Below are 15,709 nucleotides of genomic sequence, written 5' to 3'. Positions count from 1 at the left end.
TCTGATGAGAACTACTAGGTTAGCACAAAAAAAAAAAAAAAGTCTCTTCTGCTGAGCTCTAAACTTAATGCCTTCAATCCTCTGAGGAAAGCCATTCATTTTTTGCTTAGTGCAGCAATTTAAACAGCCCATGTTTCAAACAAGAAGTGTTCAGAAACCTTCCAGGAGAACCAGAAGGACAACTCTGCAACCACCTGCCACTGTCTGCTACCAGAAGCCTGCCAGCATCTCAGCGCCGGCTTCATGCGTGGCTCTGATGACACCTGCACCCAGAAGCTCTTGTAATTACCAAGGAGCAGGTGGCACCTCCATAATCTTTTCCATTTGCTATGCAGACCAGCCCAGAATTACAAAACAGGGCAAGCCAATTTACAGGGCAGCTCAGAGGATGGCAGGAACCAAGAGCAAAAAACTCCATTAGACAAGGAAGATGCTGCAAAAGCAACTCTCTGCCACCTCCTTCCACCCTTTCCACAAAGCTGCCATTCACAGTTCTGTTGCATTCACCAGCCTCCAGCTTTAAAGCCACTCATACTGACTTTATAAAATAAACCAAAAGAACGGGAACCCTGTGAAGTTTTTGTCCTCCGAGATGCTCATCCCAAACACAGCAGGCAATTTCACATGGGAAGAGGCCTCTGGTTGGCACCACAGGGAAATTCATTGACCTCCTGCTGCGCCAGAGCTCCAGCCCACAAATCCAAGTGAAGCAAGCAGGTGAGCTCAGATTTTGCAATCAGATGCACGTACATGCCAGCACGGGTGTGGTATGAAGCTTTAATAAAACCTGTTTTTCCAGCTACTAAATCAGCAAAATTCTCCGATTTTTTCCCCACGTTTAAGTTTTCTGTTTTAATACAGCCTCACTTACTACATTATGTGAGTACTTAGCCTTTTTTTTTCTTTCACTACCCCACCTCCATTCCTAGAGGACAGGAGAATTGCATCCATGGCATTTTAAACCAGGGGGCTGAGAAATACCGGGCACATGACACTTGCTGAGGAGCACGGAAGAAATCTGTGACAACAAACCCGATTTCACAACCCCCAAAAGACAAGTGATTTCTGTTTTCTACAATTCCAGTGCTACAGTTTAAGGAGAAAAACTTCTGGAAAAGGAACAAACATAATTTCTGAAAAAACATTACAGAAAATTCATACCAGCTTACATCACAGACCAGTCACCAAACTAAGCCATGCTAATCAAATGCGTCACCCATTGTGACTCATTCTCCCACATGATGACTTTTCCATTCCTTTCCCAAAACAGAGTGCAAGAACTTCAGAAAGGTGGGCATAGGAGATGTAAACCTCTGCTCTCCAAAAGGCCACCCTCTTTGCTAACAGAGCACCTTGCTGAGGCCACTCTGCCACCTTGTATTTCCATCTTGGTCAGCTCAGTCTCAGCTGACTATTAATTAGTATCACAAATTGAAACCCACGTAGCAGTTTCTTGAATATCACCATGACTGAAAAATCTTCCAGCAACTGTCCAGTCATTATATTAATATGTATTCATCATGCCACCGGCCGGATTGGTTCTTGTTGGATTTTTGAGACAAAAAAAGATCATTTACCACATTTGAAACTGAAAAAGCAGCATTTATAACCTCTATCTCCAGTAAAAAAAATCCCTGAGCTTTTAACTCAAAAAATACTGTGAAACTGAACAAGTTAAATCCATATTTTTTTAAAGGTACCCAAAGAGATGAGGTGATAATCTGATAATGCATTCCCAGTCTTATGTTTGCGCAACTTGCAAAATTTCTCCATCCATTTTATTTATATTCATTTATTTTGTATATTTATTTATAGTCATTTATTTTGGGCTTAAGAGGACTTTATACACCAATCACTACAGGGCCTCTGTCATGGTTACTTAAATTTGTAAGCCCAAAGAAAACAGTAAGACTGATTTTAGCAATTATTATTTTCTCAGGTCACTCTCCTCCTTCCACAAAACCACCTTTCCTCAATAGAACTTTAGATATTTACAATTCCTGGACATTTCTTGTATAAACTTTGTACTGCACTTTCCTTTGTCTAGGGAGCACAGAATTGAAGGTACACTTCCAGCCCCATGAGCCGAATTCAGCCAGGGATGCTCTTCACAATAATGGCATCAGCACAAGGAGATCAGGCCAGCAAAGTTGAATACTCTATTTTTCTGCCATCAATGCCATATGTCCCAGTGACTTCCCATGTTCCACTGACTTTACAAAGCCCAGGGTGTCACCACTTAAGATTAGTTGAAAAAGCTCTGCTAAATTCCCTCAGCCAGCCCAGATATTTCACTGCCTGGTAAGGGACGAGTAGCCTGTAACAGGACTATCTGCAGTCACATCTAATTGCTATTACAGACAACCTCTCCCTCACTAGATTTTGTGATGACTTTAGCCACACAATTTTCCAATGGAAGCATACTGTATGAAAATACGTCAAGATACATTACTTTATCTCCATATAGTACAAAGCAGAGCTGGAAAGGTTCAATTAGGTCATCTAATTCATTCTTCAAGCCCTCTTTTACAGGACTGTCCTCTTCAATATACGTACCACATTTGTCAATACCCATACTTAGCAGCTCAAGCAATGAGCTTTCATCAGTTTTTGTCTACTAAAGAAGTAGGTGCATGATTAATGTTTAAACACACAAGCAGCCTTTCCAAGTGAAAGGGAGGAGTCCTTGAAATTAAGGGTAAGCTGAAGTTTTGCAGAGGATTCAGGCTCTATTCTGTCAAGGCCAAGCTTTCTGTAAGGTATATTAAACTCACCAATCGCTACTGTTTGAAGAAAGACAGAAGAGCAGGAGTGTGCACTGACTCTGTGGAGAATGCCTGTGCAGCCAGTGGAAAGGACAGCTACGGATCAGGTAGCACCCAATGTCCCCAACAAGATTGTGCAGCCCATAGTCAAAGCAGTCTCATCATGTTTCCAGTGGTAGCAATACACAAGGTAGCTAGCTTGGGAGTAAGCACCACACTGCAAACTTTCTTAAATTCCTTCCAATGCCTGCTAGTTGCTTTCTCTGGGATCCTAGACAAGGGATGTGTAACTCCGTAACTCATCTTTATCCATTAATGTATGTGGAAGGGAAAGGTGACTTTCTCTCATGACATTTTCCAAAGGGAAGACAAACAGCCTGCCAGCACAGAGGGGTACTGTTTTATTTCTAATGCCCTAGAAGTCCGGACCATCTAATCCCATTTGCTAAATGAAACGTGCTCACAAAATAAAGTCAGTACCAACTGTAGAAAGCTGAATTTTGCAGGAAAATGCAGGTACAGACAGCCCCCTCCAGAAACACAGAGTTCATTTATGCATGTTACACATACACATATAAATAACGATCAACCACCCATAAGAACAATATCAACATTCACAAGCACAAGACAGAGACTAGAAGGTAAAACATTCACATTTCTTAAAGCAGCACTAACTCACCCATAGTATACAAACAGGTTTATACAAAAAACACTGGAGCAAATGCTATAAGGCAAGGTGACAGGATTAGTAAGATAACCTGAGGTCCCATTTGTGAAAAGCCCACAAGCAGGTCCTTCCAGAATGCTGGGGCTTGACTTCGTTCACATCAAACACAACGTAAGCCTACGAAAGTCAGGCCAGACCTGGGTGAACTTCATGGGGTGTTATGTGCATTACCCTCTACATTGTTTGCAGCACTCTCCTCCTTCCTACATCCCTCTGTGAGACACTCTGCATTTCATTATGATCCTACCTCCTCCCTCAGCCGAGTGGTGCCATTTTGAATTGTTTCTGAATTTGAAAGTGTAAAAGGGGAAGAAGGAACACTAAGGAAATGCAGGTGGCAGTAGCATGAATGACATGCTGTAAGCAAAGTCCAGCTGGTCTGGAGATACCTCTGTGAGCAGCAGTTTTGCATTCTTTACTTGCACATCTCTATACTGTCCTGCTCATTCAGATGGCCAGATAAATCTTGTCAGATCTTTCTTGTGGTTTTTTCCACTTTCTGTGGAAAAAAAATTCAGAGATTTTGTCCCAGATTTTTTCAAGTCTGAGAGAAATGGGGCAGGTGGGGTGAGGTAAAAAAAGACATTATTATCCTGTAACCTTAACCTTAGAACTTGCTGCCACAAAGGTGGTAATAATCAGATTATTCACAGAGACAAGACCCACTTCACAGTCATTCAGTCAAACAACTGGACACGTGTATTAAAAACACAAGAAATACCTGGACATAGGCCCTGCAAGAGCGCTCCCTTTTCTGAAGCTGAGTCCATAAAGAGAGCAGATTAAAGACGGAATAGAAAAAACAAGTTAGTGACAGAACAAGGGAAAAAAATTGAAGAAAATGCCTGTGAAAAAACCACCTCATTTCTCTCTTAAACAGCTCCTGAAAAACCAACCAAACTAAAGGAGTGAGTGTGAGTTAGGCAGCAGTGGAAAACTGGAAGGACTGGCTCCAGAAATGTGGGTTAGTCCTTTTTCAGTGAAGTGAAGCACAGACTGGCAACTTTGCAAGAGCAGCTGTTAGATGGTAGAAGACACTGGAGTCTAGTAGAAATACTCAAGAGATGATGTTTTCCTTACAGCTTGGAGACCACACATGACATTTCCACATCAAACAAGGCTGAAAAGGATAAGGCTGATGGTTATTTGCATAAAAGGAGCGTGGGCTCTGCAGCAGACAGTGATGATGCCACAGTGAAATATAACCAAGCTTCAGATGTGCAGGACCAACCTCAGGGAGCAAGATGCGTGCAGGACTGCATCCTGATGCAGTCTGGAACTGTATGGACCCATCCTGGTAGACCTGGGGCTTGGCAGGCAGTCTGCAGCAGTGAGCTGGAATTGGTGAGCTCTGCATCACTGCAAGGAAAGCTCACAAAACCAGGCTGCTCAGAGCCACTGGCTTGGCTGGGTTTGTTTTTACTGATGTGCCTGGTTGGAAACGGCACATCAACAGAGATTCAGGGCAACTTGTGCTCTCAACACACAGCAGTGCAATCCCATTAGTACAGCTGAGAGCCAAATTTGTCCTTGAGAGTTTTGAGGCTCTGAAATAAACAAAATACACCCAGGTACCATGCAATGCCTAATTTCAATTTCTAATTTGTCAATTTGTAACAGTAGAAATCTTCCTCTGGGTAAATCTGGCCAGTATGAGGACTTTACAGAAACAAATGAGATCAAAGAAAGCCTTGCTGAAAATTATAGACCTATCCACTTGGGGGTCTTCCCAGTCTAAAATGGAACAATTATTACCTTAATTAAGCCTGATCCAGTGGAAAGCATAAAGCTTTTAGTGACAGAAAAGTGGCTCCTGAACAATGATGGCTTTTAAAAATTCTGATTATGCCAGTTTATTTCAATTCATTGTACATCAGCTTGTTAAAAAAATCCCACCAGTACAAAACAGTACAGGTGACTACTTTCAGATCCCCAGCACATTTCCTTTAATGATTAAAAGAATATTTAATGGCTAGTGCTTACTTCATTTCTTCTTTCTGACTAAACAGCACTAAACAAAACTCTTTGCAAATTACTTTTTTCCTTTTTTTTTTTTTTTAAATACTCTTGATCAGCGAAGGGGAAAATGGAGCAGTAACTCTGCTGCCTTTTGTTTGCCCAATACTACTTCGAAGTTGAATTCATGCATTCTTAAATGAACACAGAGCAGTTGCTCTTCTAAAGAATTAAGTGGGGAATGAGAGTAAGTAAATTACTGAGCCTGTCATTTGGATCACTGACTCGCATCGCTGTTTTGCAGGACTTCACATGGTCCAGAATTTTAATGTGGAATGCAATTGATTTGTATGAGTTACTTGTGCAAAGCTGATGGCAGGGGGAAGAAACCTGCAATGGGGACCCTGGGAGTGACAGCTGAGCCGAGGAGCTCTGCCTTGTCCAGTCTTCCCCTCCCTTCAGTAACTCATACCTGCCCCCAGGATACAACCCCATTTCGTGTAATTGAAACAAATATCATAAGGTGAGATAAAAATAAGGATGGAAAATATGTGCTTGCAAAGCCGAATTGACAAAATGTTGGGTGTGGCTGGGACACATTCAGAAGAGCAAGCAGAACTACAACCATGAAACCTGTTAGTAGGTGACATTAATTGCTGGTTTTACCTGATATTGTCAGACATCACCATCATTTCAACAAAGAACCATGGTATGATTATAACAAATAATGTTATGCTGATGTATCAGTTAATATAATTATTACCTACGTTGTTATAAAATGGCTGGAAGCAGCACTAATTAAAAGCATCAGGATAACCCAATTCACAGCACATGCAAAGCACATGAGATGGAGGAGTTCAGCTCCCATGCGACTGAAATCTCAAACGATCCCGAAGCCCTTTGCATTTAAAACAGCATCAGTCTACAGTAATAACTTACAAGAAAAAAGACCATGTTACTTCTCTGAAAAGCATTTCTCTTCATAAAACACCAAAAAAATTTCAGGTTTAGCTGGGATCATTTATTCCCCATATAATCTCGGGACCAAGTTCTGTTCATGGTTACATGAATGCCAGAATTGTCAGAGCCTGATATGCAGCTGGGAACAAAATTCTGTGTCTTATTTTCACTGGGTGGCCAATATAACCATGTGCTCATAGTCACAGGGTCCAGCAGCTCTTTGTCTTCATAATCAGGCCCACACAATTCACCGTCAGAATCCTATTTAAGTCTTATCCCATGTGTTTACATGAGATTCAGTGATGAAGAGGGCCTTTCACTAAGGAAACCTACAGCTTTAAATGTATTCTTACAGGGTCCACAGCTCATATTTTCTCCCACAACTGGCAACTCCTAGCACCTTTAGTGCTATGCAGCAATTCCACTTACTTCTGGAAATGACAAAAGGACTAATAATTCTTCTTAAACCGTGGGCACAGAAACCACACTGCTGTAACGGAGTTAAGGTGCTTTTGGGCTAAGTGAGGCGCTGTCACTAAAAAGGCCCTCTAATACTAAAGCAGCCTGAAACCCTGAGTGTAAATATCACGGTATCTCCGGTGTAAATGAATGTTTCTGTCTACCACTGTTTATCCTCATACACAGAGATGTTCATTTGACCTTCCCACGAGCCTCCTGCCCCATCCTGAGCCCCGCTGCTCTCACCTTATTCAAGCTGCGCGCAGCGCTGTCCTTCCCGCCGGGAGTCAGGTTCCGGAGCTGCACGTCCAGCAGGTTGACGAGCTGGACCATGGCGGACACGGAGTACGCGATGTCCCCGGCGTACAAGTGGCTCCTGGTGTGCTCCGCCAGCTCCCGCGCGATGTTGGCGGCCATCTCCCCCGACTTCATCTGCAGGTGACAAAGCAGAGGGAAAGGTTGTCCCCGGCTCTCAGTGACATGTCACTCCAGTGCCTTCCAACCCCACAGCATTAGGCAGGTCAGCTCCCCTCAAGAAGAAGAAAAAAGATGAGGAAGAAGAGAAGGAAGGAGGAATAGAAGCATTTCCCAAGAAGTCAACCACAACAAGAGTCTTCATGGTTTGATCATGAATAGTTTTTTGACTATTGTTTTTCGAGTCAACCATGCCGGCTTCAACAATTTCTTCTCACTGGGCACTGTCTCCATGGGATTTCCATGCTAAGGAGGGCTTTAATTAGCTTGTCCCATTGGCTTACTATGCCACTTGAAAAAAACAAACCATGTAAGTAGCCTCTCCTGTCAAGAAAATGCAGTTTCTGATTCCAAAAGCTTACAGTCATAACTGCACAAAAGAGTTCCTTGTAAAAGGAAAACAGATGACATAACCCAGAAAAAGCAGAGCAAAAAGTTCACAATTTCCATGTTATTGATTTAATAATCAGGTACTAATTTATCACTTAGCCTATGCACACAAGAGATGTGCTCCTTGCCACGCTAGCAACCCATCATGAGGCTAGTGACTCTCAGTGCATGTAAAAGCATCCTAACTCTAGAGCAAAAGGCTCAAGAATAAGTCCACTGGAAGGGAAAAGCCAGTAGGTTGTTTGGCTGAATCTTCTGCTAAAAGACTTGTATCATCTAGTTGAGTCACAAAACTCACAAATCACCTGCAGGGAAATTCACTGTGTAATTATTTGGGCAACTCACACTTTTTCCCTGTGGCTTTTCCCCCTTTCTTGCTCTGTTTTGCTCTCCCTATCTGGTACTCCTTTTGTCTTCTGTGCCATGGGGATTTGGGACAGGGCAGCTGGTCCCATCTCCTTTTCATGAGCAGCCCACTACAAAAATACCCCTGCAGGTTGCTGGTCTTTTATTCATTATCTACCAGTCTGTGATCTGGAATGCATATCCATGTGGAATATGCCTGGGACAAGGAGAAATTATAAAGGATGACACATAAATGAAGGTCCCACTTTTCTGTCAGGCTCAATGGCAAACTCTGCTGGGTTCCTCACATGAATTTTCAATTGTCTTATCTACCAACAGCTAGAAATCAGATATTTCTCGTTCCCTCACTTTCTGGTGCTTATTACAAAAGCAAGATTCTAGGGAAAGATTATAAGCTGAGCTTCTACCTCTCTGTAAATCAATTAGCTGAGTTATAAATGAATAACTTACTTCCATCAATTTGACAGCAAAAGCCGATCTGATTTAATGAAATCTAACTCAAGATGTTCATATGCTCATCTTCAGAGAATTAAAGCATATGATGATATAGAGAAGATAAATAAAGGAGATAATGTGTTGTTCTTCCCATTAGAGCGATGATAAGATATATTCAAAAATTAATTATTTCTTTCTTGTTACACAGAAGACTAATGCCATAGAAACCAGATCCTATTCTTACAGCTGCCTGCTCTCCTAAGCAGCCGAAGAAGCCACACATCAGCACAAATGCTGAATTTTGACCTCTGCTGTTGGCTCTCAGAACTTTAAGGAACAACTACATCAAATCCCTCAATATAAAGAAATCAATTTCAACATTTTCCTGCATCTCATTGCTGGAGCTTAGCATGTATCATGACACATTGTGTTTGTGTAAGCTCTGCAGAAAACTGCACGAATTCAAGATTTTTTTTACAGATACATCAGAAAAAAAACCCAAAAACCCTTCTACCCACTATGTGATGCTCACATTTTCCCTTGGACCACACACCTATGTAAACTGGCACACTCAGAGAAAATTGCTCAGCTGCAACAAAGGCAAACACAAGAGTTTTCTTTCCCTGCAGGCTGCTGTTGTTCCTATCTGTCTGCAAAAGTGATGCAGGCTGGTCACTAATTAACCCTTTTCCTTTTCTCTTGGTCTGACCCTAAAAACTGCAAATCTGAAGAATTACAGTGTGATCAAACAAACAACACAAAAAATAGGCAGCAATGGAAGAAATGCCTGAGAAAAAGGCAGACTAAAGCTCAAAGTCTGTGAACTCCTGGGACACAGAAGTATTTACCCAAAGTTATCTCACACGCCCAGCTTTCTAGAAAACACAGATGTGCCATTCCTCTGGGAAAATGTTTTTGGCTGACAGTTAATGAAGCACTAGCATTGTCAGTGCTATCCTAGCACTGACAATTCCACACCTATACATGGTCACACAGAATGTGCAGCTACAAGTCACTAGAGCAGTGCTGAATCACTCTTTCCACTCTGGCTGTGTGCATGAGAGGGGTGTCCAAAATGATGGCTGTCTGACATGTTAATGCTCATTTCCTTGATTCTTTTGAGCTTTTTCCACTGAAACTGAAGTGTTTCCTATGCAGTGCTGTGAAAGCCAACTGTTATGAATCCCAAATGCTGGCTGAATACTCCAGGACTAAGATATATATCTGGTCTCTTATAACAACAGGATGGAACCCTTTTTTTTTGCTTAATTCTACATAATGCTCAGCAAAGCTTACTGCTACCCAGGAGGATGCATTACTAACTTACTTCCTTTCTATGAAGCACTTCTCTGCATCTTTCTCTTCATTATTGTTGCATGGAAGATGAGCTCTTTGTGTTATTTCTTCCAAAACATGTAATACTCTTTAACCCAAACACCGACATAGCTACACAGGAATACAGGAACAACCCCTGGAGGTTCTCTATGGCTCAAGAGATATTGAGAGGCAAGTAGGAAGCAGGGAAAAAATGTGTAAGTAGCTGATGTTTCTATTGGGAGGCTCAAGAACAATAAAGGGAATCGAAAATAATATATCTCTGCCTGGTATGAAACTACTTTTTAACATTTTCTACCTTGATTATGAAAAAATTAAATTTAAAAACTAAATAGGATTCTGGGATAAAAGAGAACATTCTGCTCAAACGGAATTTGAAACCAAATTTTTGGTTTCTAGGGTTTTTTGGCCTATATTTTTTTACCTTTTACAAACTGATTAAAACCAGTCTTGGAATGCTAGTTTGAAGGATTGAAAACATGTTTCTTGCCAACAATGCCAACACACAAAACATAGTTTTATAGGTCTGCCAAAAAAATTGCTCCCCTCTTCCATTTGGGCGTAATGGCAGGATTCAGGCCAGATTTACAAATGATCATTGGCACACCTGAAATCCTTTCGTGTAACACTCTGCTAATATTTTCCAAGTTTGTGCCACTATCTTGCACCTTCTTCTGAGTGAAAAGACTGTGAAATAATAGCTGTTGGAGAGGACATATATTCCTGCCTCTTTCATATATGCCAACAAACAGAAACAGGAGGTTTTGTCTGGAAAAGATGAAGAAAGACCCTCCTGCAGCAGCAATCGCTGTTTCAGCCCTATTTTTCTCTGAGGAAACCAACTGCAGAAGAGGACAGTAGAATAAAAATGAGAGAAATCACAAAAAATAAGTATTTAAGGAGAAAAATTCAGAATAAAGAAGAAATATGCTGAGAAGGGAGCAAATGAGCTAAAACACCAGCAGTCATAAAGGCAAAAATATTTTCCTGCAGCCTCCTGAAGAAGCTAACTGATATAAAAAAAAAAAAGATGGCATGAAAGACTGAACTAGGATTTTTAAAAACGGTAACATACAGATGGACTGGTCAGCTGGAAAGACCATGGAGTTGATGCTGTTTTCTGGAGGAACAAACATTTGACAGGTTTCACCAGGCACCATTAGCTGCTGGCAGTCGGGTAGCAAGGCCGTAAGAGGGGCTGTGGGCTAACTTCTGACACTGCAAAGCCTTCATGGCATTTTTCCTTCCCTTGCAGAGATTCCAATATACATGTGTGCATTCACAGAAAAGAGTCAGAGCATATCTATGATTCTTTTGGGTTTTGGTTGTATTTTTTTCGAATCACAGAATCATTTAGGTTGGAAAAGACCTCTAAGATTACCAAGTCCAACCTGTGACCAAACACCAAAATGTCAGCTAGACCTTGGCACTGAGTGCCACATCCAGCCTTTCCTTAAAAACCTCCAGAAACAGTGACTCCACCACCTCCCTGGGCAGCCCAATACAGTGCCCAATCACTCCTTCTATGAAGAAATGCCTCCTGATCTAAAAACCTAAACCTCCCCGGCACAACTTAGGATTGCATCCTCTTGTCCTTTTGCCAGCTGCCTGGGAGAAGAGACAATGCTCTCCATAGAGTACAGCAGATCTAGAGAACACTGAAAAAGTGGCTTTGAAACTAGGGTATTCAAACAACTTAAACTGCATTTAATGACCCTTTAATGAGCCACCCTCTGTGGCATCTACTCCGAAACAGAGGTTTTCAGGTGCTGTGAAAACAGACTGCCAAAAGCAACTTGGAAGGAGGATTTCATCACACCGTCATCAGGACTGCAACTGCACCCTCAGACCTGGACACGACGATGTGGGGATGCCCTACACAAAACCTCACTCTCCCTGTAACAGACACAAGCAGATCTACAAGACCTCAGGAAGGTGCTATGAACCCTCAGGTTCGCCTGCTCTTTGGGAGTCCATGATCCAGGCCACTCAGGAGGGCATGGGTGGCACGTGCATTACATCTACAGATTGAGGCTTTTTGTGCATTCGTGAAGGGCACAAATTTTTCTGTTCTGCTACAAAAGAGGCCCTTCCCTCTTCCAGAGGCCTGAAGCCAAGCATAGCAGTGCCTGTCCTCCCAGGCAGCACCCGCAACTGAAAGCTGCAGCAAGGAAGAGATGTCTTCAGGCAAGTCACACGCTGTGCTAGGGATGGCACTGATGAAAGCAGGAGGCAAAACAAACAGGCTGAGACTGAACGCGTGACCTCATGATCAGGATGATGCAATGTATCCAAAGCTGACCTTTTTGCTTCCTGTTACAGCTTGACTCCAGAAATAACCCAGGTAGCAGTGCATAATTCAATCGCAGAGGCAAGTTTATTCTCCCGCTCCGTTATGAGGGTATGGTAGGCACCAACAATAAAGTTAAAGTAAATGTCAGGAGGCCAATGAATTGCTGAGGAGAACATTTGTTCTGATCTTCCATCAAGCACAATAACTCTAATGGAAGCTAGGAAATGTCTGTAAAACCTAATACCATGATGCAAGCAGGCAAACACCCAATCTGCAGCCTGAGCACAGCAGGAGAAAGAAGAAGTAAGTAATCATTCTTACTTCACTACAGAGATATGAAAGCAAGCACAGCATTTCCCTACCATCCTTCCTGGCTTGGCTGAAATCCCTCCAGGGGACCTATCACCGTTCTTCCTGAGCAGGTTGGATCCAGCAGGTGACAGGAGATTTTTGGGAGACAAAGCTGATTAGGAATGAAGGCATGCTGAGCAGGTATGAACCCTGGCTGACAAAAAAGGGTTTTTACCCATTTTGTCAGCTGTGCTGCAGCTGCAGCGGGCTGGGTGACCCAGGACAGCTGGGGATGCAGGAGACCTGAGCTGCAGGGTGTGACCAGCCCTGTCCTCACAGAACAGATGGCTTACTGCTCCCTCTAGCTGCCCCCACAGCAGCAAGAAGAGAAGCTGGCTTGACTTAGAGGAAGGCTCCTTTTTCATCTTCGGAGAGGTGCTGGAGCAAATCTGCGAGCTTTGGGAAGCATCCCATCCACAGCAGGGATGTTAGAAACCAGTGCTTGATTTATGGATGAATCCATCTTCAAGTGCAGTGATCATTTTCAAGCCTCTGCTTGGGCAGGGAAACCAAATAGCTATTGGTTACTTCGTAAGTAATTTAAAACTGTGTTTGCAGTAAGGATCCTACTGAATCTTATAGGCAGGACATACCCATGTGCCAGAAGATGAGCTGGTGGGGAATAAGACTGACCTGGCTAAACAGAGAGCTTTGGCTGGAATTAAAAAAAAAAAAAAAGACAGCTTGTGGCCTCTAGAAAAGGGGCAGGCAACTAAGGAGGACTACAAGCATGTTGTGAGGTTATACAGGGAGAAAATGAGCAGGGTTAAAGCTCAGCTAGAACATTACCTGTTTTATCTGTTTACATAAAAGACAATAAAATACATTTCTCTAAATACAACAAAAGGAGGGCTAAGGAGAATCTCCTTGTAGAAGGGAGGAAATACAGTGACAAAGAACGAGGAACAGCTGAGGTGGTAGTTAATGCCTTCTTTGGCTCAGTCTTTAACAGCAAGACCAGTTTTCCTCAGGGTACCCAGCATCCTGCACTGGAAGACAGGGATGGGGAGCACAAGAGAACCCCCACAATCCAGAAAATAATGGTCAGTGACTTGATACACCATTTACACATGCACAGGTCCATGGAGCTGGATGAGATCCACCAAAGGGTACTGAGGGAGCTGGCAGAAGAGCTTGCTGAGCCACTTTCCAACATTTATCAGCAGTCCTGGCTAACTGGGGATATCCTAGAGGACTGGATAGTTGAAAACGTGATGCAATACCATGTCGAGTGCCCTCACGTGGCATGTGCAGGATCTGGACAGGCTGGACCAATGGCCATGGCCAACAGGATGAGGTTCAAATAATGCCAGGTGCAGGTCCTGCTCTTGGGTCACAAGTGCTACAGGCTGAAGGGGAAGGGTAGCTGGAAAGCTGCCCAGCATAAAACACGAGCTAGCCGTGCCCAGGGGGCCAAGAAAGCCAAGAGCATCCTGGCCTGGGTCAGCAATAGTGTGGCCAGCAGGACCAGGACAGTTTGATTGTCCCCTGTACCTGGACCTGGTGAGGCCACACCTCAAGTGTTGTGTCCAGTTCTGGGCCCCTCCCTACACAAAAGACATTGAGGGGCTGGAGGGAATCCAGAGAAGGGCAATGAAGCTGGGGAAGGGTCTGGAGCACAAGGCTTATGGGGAGTTGCTCAGGGAGCTGAGGGCGTTTAGCCTGGACAAAAGGAGGCTCAGGGAGATCTCAGCCCTCTTTACAACGACTTGAAAGGAGGTTGCAGCAAGGTGGGTGTCAGTCTCTTCTCTTGGTAATAAATGATAGGACAATCAGAAACCACCTGAAGTTGCACCAGGGAAGGTTTATATTGGATATTAGGAAAAATTTCATCATGGAAAGAGTGGTCAAGTATTGGAACAGACTGCCCAGGTAAGTGGTTGAGTCACCATTCCTGGAAGGATTTAAAAGACATGTAGACATGGCATTTAGGGACACGGATTAGTGGTGGACATGGCAGTGCTGGGTGAATGGTTGAACACAATGATCTTAGAGGACTTTTCCAATCTAAATGATTCAATGAATGCAACCCTCAACACAAACCCCTAGGCAACTCTGGCAGGGCTTTCCCCTCCAAAGTCACTCCTGACAACTCTTGATGTTTTGTAACAGTTCTCATTGAGGTTGGATCACATATCCCAAGATCCCAACGAATTCCATCTCAGGCAAACAGGTTAGATCCGGGGTCATCTCACAGATTCCCCAAGTCTTTCTACTGACTGGTAGAAGGTATTCAAAGCTGAACATAACTAAATTCCTTCAGAAAAAAAATAAATCCAGTCCCAATTGTAACCTGCTGGGCATTTCTGAAAACCTGCCTGTTCAATTTTAGCCTGCTTTGAAAGCGCGTAACAAATTAAATGGGGCTCATTTGTTACGCAAATGATAGCTGGGGTTTCAAATAAAATAAGCCTAACCTTGATGGAGATTTCATCAGTGCAGGCTATTATTTCCCTCTGTTAATGGCTAACGGCCTAGTCATCTTCACCGAGCAGCAAGAGGTCTCCCAGCTGCCTGGGTGAATTATGGCTGGAGTAAGTAATATTAACCCCTCCAGGGTAAGTACATAGGTCATAAAACAAGAGCTGCACACAGCTGCTAATGCCAGCAAAGGCAGCCTGTATTCATCAGCTCGCTGGGTGTACGGCAGGAGAGGGACAGAAGGACCACAGGCTCTGTAGTGGCTGTGCCATATCACAGCAGCCCCACATTAATTGACATTTTCCTTTGTGGAGGGATGGATATAAGCACAGATGAAGCAAGATAGGGATGATCAGTGCTAGCTGTTCACAGATTATTAGGTCTTAGTTGAGATGGGGGGCAGAGAGGAGAATGCCGAAGAGTCTTGACTGTGGGGTGACCCCATCCCACTGACCAGAGAGCAGTGGCTCCGTGGGAGTGACGCGTCACTCTTGTGCAGCAGCACAGCTCGTTTGCAACGCCAGGACTCGCTGGCTCTGGCTAAAGGAGTGAATAAAACCCCACAAATTGCTGTAATAAAGATTCAGCCCACAGACTCCATGGCGTAAACACACATCTGGTCTCTGTTTGTAATGAAATCAGCTGAAAGCACCATTGTGCATTAATAACAAAAATGCTCAACATATTGCTACCAAATAAGCTCTGCTTGTCTTGAACTTCTATTGTCACATGTTAATGCACTTTTAACACTGATAAATGATGAAGTGCTAGAAAACA

At 43.2% G+C, this 15,709-nt stretch overlaps 1 protein-coding gene across 26 annotated transcripts in view; it reads right to left on the bottom strand.

The window, feature by feature from the left end:
* ADGRL3 (adhesion G protein-coupled receptor L3) overlaps positions 1 to 15,709 on the bottom strand; it is a 404,123-nt gene that overhangs the window by 87,666 nt on the left and 300,748 nt on the right. For 22 of the 26 annotated variants that reach the window (XM_010411924.4, XM_010411928.4, XM_010411908.4 and 19 more), the window contains 2 exons: positions 7,114 to 7,299; positions 4,214 to 4,252 (listed from right to left, as the gene is read on the bottom strand). In XM_010411924.4, coding sequence (XP_010410226.2) covers positions 4,214 to 4,252; positions 7,114 to 7,299 — 225 coding nt within the window. The remainder of the gene's footprint in view (positions 1 to 4,213; positions 4,253 to 7,113; positions 7,300 to 15,709) is intronic. The other 4 variants (XM_019293404.3, XM_039550840.1, XM_019293405.3 and 1 more) reach the window with 1 other exon arrangement.

The sequence above is a fragment of the Corvus cornix genome, chromosome 4, assembly GCF_000738735.6.
Source record: "Corvus cornix cornix isolate S_Up_H32 chromosome 4, ASM73873v5, whole genome shotgun sequence".
NCBI lineage: Eukaryota > Metazoa > Chordata > Aves > Passeriformes > Corvidae > Corvus > Corvus cornix.
This window is presented reverse-complemented; position numbering and strand designations above follow the sequence as displayed.